The sequence below is a fragment of the Oreochromis niloticus genome, linkage group LG16 (genome assembly GCF_001858045.2).
Source record: "Oreochromis niloticus isolate F11D_XX linkage group LG16, O_niloticus_UMD_NMBU, whole genome shotgun sequence".
Lineage (NCBI taxonomy): Eukaryota > Metazoa > Chordata > Actinopteri > Cichliformes > Cichlidae > Oreochromis > Oreochromis niloticus.
The window spans coordinates 2042948-2053257 of NC_031987.2; the positions used below are offsets into that span (position 1 = coordinate 2042948).

Genomic DNA, 10310 nt, shown 5'->3' on the forward strand with positions numbered 1-10310 from the left:
CTTCCGTGTATTAGTGGATGTGCCTTGCACTATACTATCGTCTCTTAAATAGGGTATACATTACAAACAACCTTGAGCTGTTTGCGGCTGGTGATGCTTATCTGGTGCTGAGGTCAGTGCATGGCATCCAGGTTTTGGGGTTTTTTTAGAAATGAAATAAACAGGTAGTGCTGTGGTGTGTCCAAATTTCCAAGCCTGTCCTTTTGTTAGATGAGCAGCGTACTGCCACACCAGCCGATCAGGTCAGTCTGCTCAATGTTAGATGGGCACGAGCGATAAAAGGGGAAAAACAAGGTGGAAGCATTTCAAAGAGCCCGTGCCATTGTAGGAATGATTCTGGAAATGCCTTTTATTCATGCAGAGAAAGCCACGGGCTCACTACTTGGCATTCAAAGTAACAACGCTGCTACCACAAAGCAAATTAATTTCAGACTAATTAGGATAAAAACCGGCTTTGGTGTTGAAAGAAAAATGAAACGCTATTATCATTACCGTCCATTTAGACACAGCTACAAGAGCTCCCATTTATCCTGGGTACAAATGGAGCAGGACAGCACACCGAGATACAGGGTCCAACTTTCCAACTCGGATTTATCTGGAAGTAAATTTGGAACCTTTGTGTCTGTGAGTCCGCCCCATCCTATCTGCTGTCCTTCTAAATACTGTTATAGCAGCTCGATGAGCCATTATGATACCTGTTTTTACTCTGATTCAAGCCACACCTCCACCTCCACCCTCACAGAGCAGGAGGCAGAGAAAGGTAGCTGTTTTTTTGTTGGTTTTGGTGAGTTACAGTGATTGGAAGGCAGGCCCCGAGTCTCCTTCATGAAGGTCTCAGAACAAGCAAAGCAACCCTGACAAAGATTTCTCTGCTGGGGAACAGAAAGTGGGAGAACTATGAAGCAATCATGTCCACTGACATCAAATCAATGGGCATGCATACATGTTCCTTACAACTGCATGTTACACTTACCACAGTTTGTCTTTGAGGGACAATAAATGCAATCTGCCCATGACTCAACATGTAAGTACTGAAATTGGAGTTTTGAAAGGTTCACAGTAAAAGTTGATGTTTGATTACAAGGATAATCAATTCAATTCAGTTTTATTCAGACAGCGCCAAATCACAACAACAGGCGATTTATACTGTAAGGCTGACCCTAAAATAATATATGCAAACTACCAAGTCACAAATGTACATTTGTGTAATGAAAAAGCCCGCTGATAACCTCCTCTGTGTTTTCATGAATTCTCCATCCTTGCATACTGCCAATAAATTCCTGTCTATGAATGCAGCTGTTTAAAAAAATAGCACGAGCCTAATATGCGCTTTAACTCGATAAAATGCTCACAGTCCCTGCTCGGTGAAGCCGGGCTGCTTCGTTCCTCTCGGGGATCCTGCTCTGTGACTCGGATTTTTACATTTCTCGGAGCCTGTGTGGCGGAATTCAAATTCACCTCAAAATGATTTCCCGACATTACCCGAGCACGGAGCCACTGCACCGCGCACACTGGTGCGCGTCCGCACGGCACAGGTACACCGGAGAGACAGCACGCACTCCGGCACCGGGCTCGGCTCTGGTCACCTGCTGCATTGGAGGATAGCGCTGCTACGCACCTGCAGTCAGAGCCGCCGAGTCTATCCCGGTATATCCACGGGAACGTTCCTGAAAATGCCCACGCGGGAAAGCGGTGCGACACGCACGCTCGGGGGGTCACCGCACAGGTGGTATCGTTATTTGTGGTCCAACAGCTAGGGGGGGGGGCATTACAGTGAAACATCCTCAATTACAACACACAGAGACGAGCGGACTTGGTGAGGTATGCCACCGACCGTCAACTCTCCATCGTTCAGAAACACATTCACATCCAGCAGCTGCTGCCCGTCACGGCGCCCACACTGCACTAAAGGCGGCCCGCGCTGCCAAGTTTCACCGGACTGCGCATTCCCGGCGGCCCGGTGGCTCCTTACCTTTCTCCTCGTCCGACACCGTCGAGGGCTCGGCGCACGGAAATAATCCCGAGAACAGGGCTAGAAAGGCGAGTAGAAAAAACTCCGACATGTTTTCGGAGAGCGGGCTGTAAAGAGCCACGGTGCTTCCCCTGCTCCTGCTCCGGGTCCAGTCTCCCCCTCCACCACCACCCGGTTGTCGAGCGCCGTTATTCGGTGATGTCCAGCGGAACCAGTGCGCAGAACAGTGCAGCGCTCCTCCGGCTCCTCCACACACGCACACCGCCGCTTTTCAGAGCGAACAGACGCACCGGAGACGGCAGGAGAGAGGAGAGGACAGGAGAGGCGGGGTGGGGTGGGAGAGCAGGAGGATAAGGAATGAGTACGTTTCCTGTCTTTTCTCAATGATTAAATGCCGTCAAGGTGGCGCAGCTCGCCTGAAATTAATCAAATCCGTTCGCTGTGCAGTCAGTGGAGTGGGTGGGTGTCAGCCTGAGGTCCAGGGGTGCAGAGGGGGTCCTTAAAAAGAAGAAAAAGTCAGAGGATGTAGGATGAGATGTGAGTAATCTCGTCAGACCAGTGTCTTCACTGCAAATACACAGTTATGCAAAAGCACATCCAGGGAAAAAAGTGCATGAATAAGAAGAAATAAGAGCCTTTCTCAGGTGAAGGATCCAGAGTGACTGCACAGACACAGCTAAAACAAAAAGCACTCAAGTACACGGAGACCACTGCAGTGAGGTGTTGTTTAGCATAGATCTAAGGCACTGTACATCACAGTGATTCAGGACTTAGAACGGAACTCTCTGCTGGTCCTCTAATTTGGGACCAATTTGATGCATGTTAACAGTAATGTGCGATGTTACATTCCAGGCATTCGTGGCGACTGATGCTTAATAAAACCATGGGCCGAAGAATAGCTGCCAAACTTTCTGTGTTCATGTGATTTTATGTGAGTTCTTTGTTTTTCACAATGAACTGACTGAACCTCCATTAGGTCAGACACTGCAGTCTCCCACACCTTTCCTGTCCTCTCTCCTTGTATTCAGGCTGACAGACTAATGATGGAAATTTTGCAGGAAGTTTGTTTTCAGCTCTAAAGTATGCAAATGTGCAGGTAGTCCTTATTTTAGCTCCTACAAGGTTAGGAAGTCCCAAAGAGCAATACCCATTTTCAAAATCTTTATTTGTTCTCCTTTCAAGTTTCTCTAGTATTAAAAAATAATAATAATGAAAGAGATGCAATGAACAGGAAAACTGCAGTGTGTGAACTACAGTAGGTCAAACCTCTCCAGTCTTTGCTGAAAGAAGCTTGAGATAATAAGCTTGAGAGGATAGCTGTATGTTTTAAATATCTTTTAGATTTGTTCCTGAGACTAAATGTTGAGATTAGTGAGGAGATGTGTGATTTTATCCACCTTGCTGCTGTCTGCAGGTTTACTGGCAGGAGTCGCAGAATTTCTGCTCCTGTTGTTTGGTATGGATGCTGCATCTGAGCTGACTGTGGGGGATTTCAGAGGAGTGGGGTGGGGTGGCATCGTGGAGAAGTGGTGGTGGTGGGAGAAAGAAAGACCACTGAATGAAGCACAAATCAGGACAAACCCAGAGTCAGGTGCAAAGCTGGCACTGTTTTACTGAAGGAGTACAGGAAGTTTATTTACTTGTAGGTGGTGAGAATATATCAGCAGTGGGTACACATATTGTACTCATAGGTACTTCATTGTAGTGTGCCTAAACTGGCAAACAGAAGCAGATGCAGCAAGTGATTCTTTTAACACTGAGCTCAGTAACTTTCTTGGAAAAAATCATGTTAAAAGCATTATTTGCATGAGCCGACGTGGACATAAGTCTTCAAAGTGCTCGGAGAAATCTGGCTCTGTAAATAAGAGCTTGGTGAAGAGTGCCCACACAGCTACAACGTCTCACTGTGTAATATTCAGTCATTTACTTCATGATGTGTAACACTGTGAGGAGCATGCACTCTTCACAGGTAACAGCTCCAATACTAATCAGTAAAGGCTAATGCTAACGAAGCCTACCTCGTGACCCAACGCAGACAGAAAAAGTGCAAAGCTGTCCCCACATTTTCTCTTTTTCCAAATGCAAATTACATCAAAACACATTTTTATTCACTCAGGCATCGTGTCACACTGTTAAAAGTCCAGCGTGATAATAAATGTATCCTCGATGAGATGGTTGCATTACTAACATTAATGTGAAACAGTCTGTCCGAATTTATTAGTGAGCTGTCCAGAAGTCCAAGTCTGCAGGGTTGCTGTGTTGCACTGCCAGCACTGCACAGTTTTCCAAACAGAGAGAAACACACAGATGAATAATTGTGGAAGATTTTTGTTTACTTCCATTTCTGAGAGCTCTGCATCGTTCTTTCGGAATCGCAGCGGTGACATTTTGACTGAGCGGCTTCAACTTTTTCTGATGGCTATAAAGTGCTCTACTTGTGCTCTGAATGATTCATATGCACCAACACTACAGCTGTGTTAGCTGGGAATACGCTGTACTTACCTGCCTCTTCATCTCACCTTTACCCTTAATTAGAAGGAGTCAACCACCTCTGCATAATCACACGAGCTTGAATGTAATGCCATTGTGGCAAATTTGAGACAGGAGGTACGCGCCTGTCGATAGGAGTAATGCTCAGTGTGGTCCAGCAGGCTTGGCTCGAGTGCAGATGTGTCAGAGGGAATCGAGAGCTCGCGGCAGTTGCACTACTGAATGGCAGAGGCTGGGGCAGCCTAATAGGCCACTCATGCATAGCGTGTCAGTCACTTGCGGTGCAGGTCCTGACATACAGGGCTGGATGGAGCCTGTCCGCCTGTCACAAGTACACACAGACATGCAGCTACATAGTCGCACAGCCCGCAGCCCGCGTGACATCGGGGTCGTACATCTGTGTGAAGTGACACTCTGTGGGCTGTTTTGCCCTTGGAGCTCCTCTCACTGACTGTCATGAGTGATGGCACTGACGCTCGCCATGCCAGATCTCAGGCTGCGTTCAGCAGCACTTAGTGACTCTTGCTCTGGATGCCAGTGCCATTCTCCAAAATTAGCAGCCACTTTGACCCCGTTATAGTTGCAGGTTCAATACCAGGCTAATATCGCTGCCATTGTGGTTTTTACCTCAGCTCATACCGTCGGCGTCCTCCCAACCACAAGATTCGGCTCAGAAGTCAAAAGCGATTTTAGAGAATGAGGAGTGAGTTGAGATCAGATGACAAATCTGTAACGACAGGAGTTTTGTTTCCTCTGACAGTTATTAGTCGGAAAAGCAGGAAATGCACTGAGCGGAGGTCGGTTCTGTCTTGTTGCGGTGAATGCAGTCTTCTGCCAGGACCATAAAGTGATGAGGATACACAGGTGCTCCCCGGGGTCTCGGTGCTTGTTAATCAAGCAGTGGGATGACAGGCCATTTTGCAGCATGAATCACAGCACTCTCATCATGCTGAAAATGACTTGCATTTTTTTCTGGAAAGGTAAATGTGAATTGCACTTTTGTTGCGCTCGGGGCAGTCAGTCACTCTAATGTGATCGCAGGCCTTTGTCATATGTGTGTGTTTCAGCGGGATGTACCACCATCCGACTGATTTAGGAGTCTCAGTCACAGTCAGTTAGCCATAACTAAATCAATAGCATGCATTTGTTTTTCCTGCACCAAATACGGGCGCTTGTTCCTTTGCTAAACGGCCTGCTGTTCAGCAGCAAATGTTAATGTGAGCAAATGTGTTATTACATACGAGCTGATTGTCCCTCTATGCAATTTCATGCGCATCTTGGGGTCGGGGGGGGGGGGGGGGGGGGGGGGGGGGCAACATCATACGTTTAATTCTCACAAATCCAGAGTTGCTGTGATGCCATTTCCTGGTGTTGCACTAAGCTGTTTGTGGAGCAGTTTCAACAAAGCAATTTCAAGTTAATTGCCTTTGTGTGAGAACTGAAAAACGGCTCCTGCAATCTGTATTCATTCATGAGTGAAGGAGAAACCCCGGCCCTGTAAGACAAGGATGGCGGGGCATGGGAGCTGTTCTGAAAATACTCTTGTTTCGGGGTTTTTTCCTTTGGCTTATTATTAGATTTTGTTTAAATTTATTTTTGAAATTATACCAACACACTTTATCAACCTCAAGGGAAAACAAACAAGCAGACACATGCTCACACACATTTAAAGACGCTCTGTTTTCCACAGCAGGCAGCGCACCGATGTCTAACTTACTACTGCCATCTAGGGATACACAGGAATCCTATTTGAGCGCTGCCACATTTGTGCATCTCGCTCACGACAGTGGATAATCTATTTTAGAACTTTATGATTACTGACTAAAAAGAAAAAGCACGCTCATTGTTGGCCTATATATAAATAAAAATAGAAATAAACTATCCTATTGTTAAAAAAGAGAGGCCTTCACTGTCGACCAATTTCTTTGCAAAAATGCCCGAGTGCTGTCTGTGTGTGACAGTTAAGTCTGTCTCCTTCACATTATTTTCAGCTGGTTCCCAGTGGACGGCAGGGTTGGAGGAGCCACAACACAGACAGAGCAGCTCGCCATCTCTCTCTTCACACAGCTGGAACCCACTCCTACTGAATAATGAACTCAATCTCAGCCTTGCCTCGAGGGGGGGGGCTGAGAACCACCCTCAGCTTAGCAGAAGGCTTTGTAGCCCATGTGCACGTGCACACACACAGACGTGCACATGCCTGCCCTCGCACGTTCTTACTGTCATTCTTTCCTGCCACAAGTAGCTGTGTGAAAAATGCTCCACTGATTGGCAGCAGAGCAGAAAAAAACAGAGGGAAGTGCAGAGTCGGGAGACATCGAAGGATTGTGATGGTTTCGGCGTGGAGGAGGAAGATAGGGAGGCGGTACGAAGGAGGTCGCGGTGTGTGCGTCTGCGTGAGCTGGAGGAGTACAATAGCAGTTTCCAGGCGGTTTGACCCCCCGTACCTTTGAGGGTTCGCGTCAAGTGTTGCTACAGAGGAACGGGAAGATGGATCGGAAAAGGAGGGGCAGCAGTTGTGTGTTGCTGAGGACATAAGGGGTGAGATGAAAGAGACAGCCGCTGGATACCGAGCTAATGAATGGCCACACTTCCCATCACTGATTGAGATTTAAGAGGTGTGGGTAGGTAGAGCTGAAGGGGGTCAGCAGCAGTGGTGAGTCAGCTGACCTTTCAAAAAGCCCTTCACCTCAACAGCCTCCACGCAGAGCCCATTAACCACAGAAATATGGCAGCTTCTGATTAGATCCGCAATAATTACCGAAGACGTTAATGAAATTTGTGGGCTGGTGCTCGTAGTATCTCAAAAAACAGAACGCACAACTTAAAAAACACTGCTAGAGTGGCAATCTGTTCAGTGAGCATGAACATACACAGTCTGTTTGCTTGGCTCTGATAGTTCCTCTAAGTGTCCTGTGCTTGTTTTTATTTTTTTAACTTGGTGTGCAGCCATCCAGTGTCTCTAACTCATAGTGACAGATCCACTTCATGGTGCTTCTTTGCACAAGCTGTGGCAACAGGCCAACAGACGTGTACACACACACACACACACACACACACCTCCTCAGCAACATCTAAATAGGTAATTATCTGACTTGTAAGATGGGTGAGGTGGCAGCCAGTATGCTCCACGTGATGAGCCTAAAACGAAAGCCTCTACTCAGCAAAGGAATATTAATTGCCTTTTCCAAGTCAACAGACAGAACAGAGAAGACAGCGCCAGAGGGAGGGAGGGAGGGAGGGAGGGAGGGAGGGAGTTGCCTATCAACAAGCAGTGACTACCAACTTCCCAGCAAGGTTACTGAATAGCATCATTGTTGTCGTCTCCTTGTCGAAGGGAACAGCACACCAATAATGTTGGCAGCCATGTCCCATGTCTGCTTTAAGGTTGCTTTGTGTGTGTCGTACCTGTGAAGACGTGACATATTTGTGCTGCTCTGAAGGTAAGAGGAAAAAGAACATAAAAAATAACAAGGAGAATAAGGCAGAGAGAAAATCTGCAGGTTTTTAATGGCGAAGCCACTTGGAGAGGAAATAATCCATTATCCTGCAGGTTTTTATCAAACCTGTGTGAAGGGTCAGAAATTGGTTTCCTGTGATCAGCCAGGAAAATCAAATACAGCAGTGATCTGGATGGAAATTCCCACTACAACGCTCCCAGGTGCTGACGTACTGACAGCCTCTTAATGAAGAATATTAGTGGTGCAGCAGGAACAGTGTCTTCCTTTTTTTTGGTTGGGGCTCATTGATATGCACCGTGGTTCTGTGCTGATAATTGCCTGCTGAGCTCCAGATCAATTCTGTAATTTGCTATCAAAACTCCATGATGTCATGTCTGTGCAGTCTTATCAGACTATCAGAAAAAAGAAAATGAAAAGCTACAATAAAAAGGCAGATGGAAACTACAAAAAGCAGAGTGCAAACAAAACCAATCAACCTAAAAATGAGGAAGTGAAACAGTTTGACCTCACAGTTTGCACAGACTGGAGCTGTTATAAGAACATATGAGCCAAAATGCTTCTGTCATAATATTCATGTACAATCCAGTTATAAAATAAAGGAAACATGTTGTCTTTGTAAGGTGTAGAGCCAGCGCATGTCCTGATGGGATCAAACACCATTTGTTCACAAGCTATTCCTTCATTAACGCTTTGATGCTGGTGCTGTAGCGCGATGGCTAACATGGTGGTTTTAAATCTCCCACGGGTGATCGGCTGAGTTCATATCTCGCTGCCATGAAGGCCATGGCATATGCCTCGCATCATTTTCATGCACAACCAACCATTCTGTCAGCCTTGTACCCAATGGCAGCTCTGATGGCATTGTCATCCTCAAATAGACCACTCCTTCCCGTCAGGACTGCAATGTGAAGCCAAAGCATGGCAGCAAAATGCCACCCACACCCGAGCAGAGATCACTGTATCCCCAGGGTCCAGGTTTTCCCTTTTTTCCCCTTCTCCACACAAGTACAGCAGCAGCCTGAACGGTCCCGGCGCACTGTGAGATTGCAGTTTGCTTCAAGCGTGGAATCGGACTGAATTTAGCTGTTTTTACATAAAGTAATTAATTTAAATCTTCTTCTCACTAGTACATTCCCGTGCTACAGTTCAGCCAGTGAGAAGAAGATTTTGTGAATGTAAATTAAATGTTACTGTCTTAAAATCAAAACGATAAGATGTTGTTATGAAGTGCTGTAGGTACATAAATGCTACAAATGGCTCATTTAAGCCCATCTGCCGCTGGTTGCTACGCAACATGATGACTTCCTGAAATTTGCTATGGATAAGAACCTTCAAGGGCCTAACATGAAGACTTAAGACTTAGAAGCTGAAGATGCCAGCTCGTGTAGGAGTTCATGGGCAAAGATTAATACAAAGAATGAAAACAGGGTGTAAATACAGTTTTTGCAACAATATGGCAAAATAACAGACAATAATGAATAAAATGAAACAAGCTGAGGAGGAGAGAGTTTTGTTTCTGGACCAAAAGTGTTCCTACTGTAGCTCACTTCTGAATTATAGTTGTTGGGTTTGGGCACTTTGGTTGGGGTCCAGCAATTACATGGACAGCTGCTTGATTAAAGAGAATGAATTACATATGGTGACTTTCATGTCTCAGAGAGCATGCATTTGTTTTTCAAATGTGACCGACGGTGACCGGAGAAAGAAAATGTGAAAGACGTGTATGTCTGTGCTACAATAGCTCTGCGCTCTGTAATAATCTCTGCAGTCATTTTGTCACTGCAGACCGATTTATTTTGTCATAATGACATACTTAAGCCATCGTTTGTTAAAGATCATTGTGATACTGCAGTTTTATGTCCACATTCCAAACTAAATAAGGAAATGCTTCTGTACATGAGAATTTTTAAAGGCATGCTCATAGGTGGAAAAATCAAAAGGTGTTACTAATGACAAAAACAATTGCTCCAGCTTATTGAGGGTTCTCAGCACACTGAGCCATGAGAGTGTGGAAATGGGCCAACATACACAAAACTGACCTTAAAGCTGAAGCAGCAAAATGAATTCATAGACTGTTAGTTTGACTATTTACTCCTGTGGCCCGTCACATCAGTGAAAAGAGCCTACGGACATGCTTAACTTATCAGACAGCAGCCTCATACAGTAAGCAAGCAAGTGCACAGCATCTGTGTCCTTTACAGTCCACTGTCCTTGCAGTATCAAATCTGCTTCTAAGTCCAACATAGATCTTAATGTAACAAAAAAATAAATAAAGTCAAATATTTCAATCCTTTTTAATTAACACATTGAACATGGGACACCAGACCTCTTCAAAATAAAACAGGAAACACAACGCGACGCAGACATGACACGAGCTTGACAACATA

At 45.6% G+C, this 10310-nt stretch overlaps 1 protein-coding gene across 5 annotated transcripts in view; it reads right to left on the minus strand.

The window, feature by feature from the left end:
• The window catches only part of lrp1bb (low density lipoprotein receptor-related protein 1Bb), a 255940-nt gene extending 253483 nt beyond the window's left edge, over positions 1-2457 (minus strand). For 4 of the 5 annotated variants that reach the window (XM_025903732.1, XM_025903731.1, XM_019353129.2 and 1 more), the window contains exon 1: positions 1973-2457. In XM_025903732.1, coding sequence (XP_025759517.1) covers positions 1973-2063 — 91 coding nt within the window. In that variant the 5' untranslated portion in view covers positions 2064-2457. The remainder of the gene's footprint in view (positions 1-1972) is intronic. The other variant, XM_025903733.1, reaches the window with a different exon arrangement.
• Positions 2458-10310: the final 7853 nt, after the last annotated feature.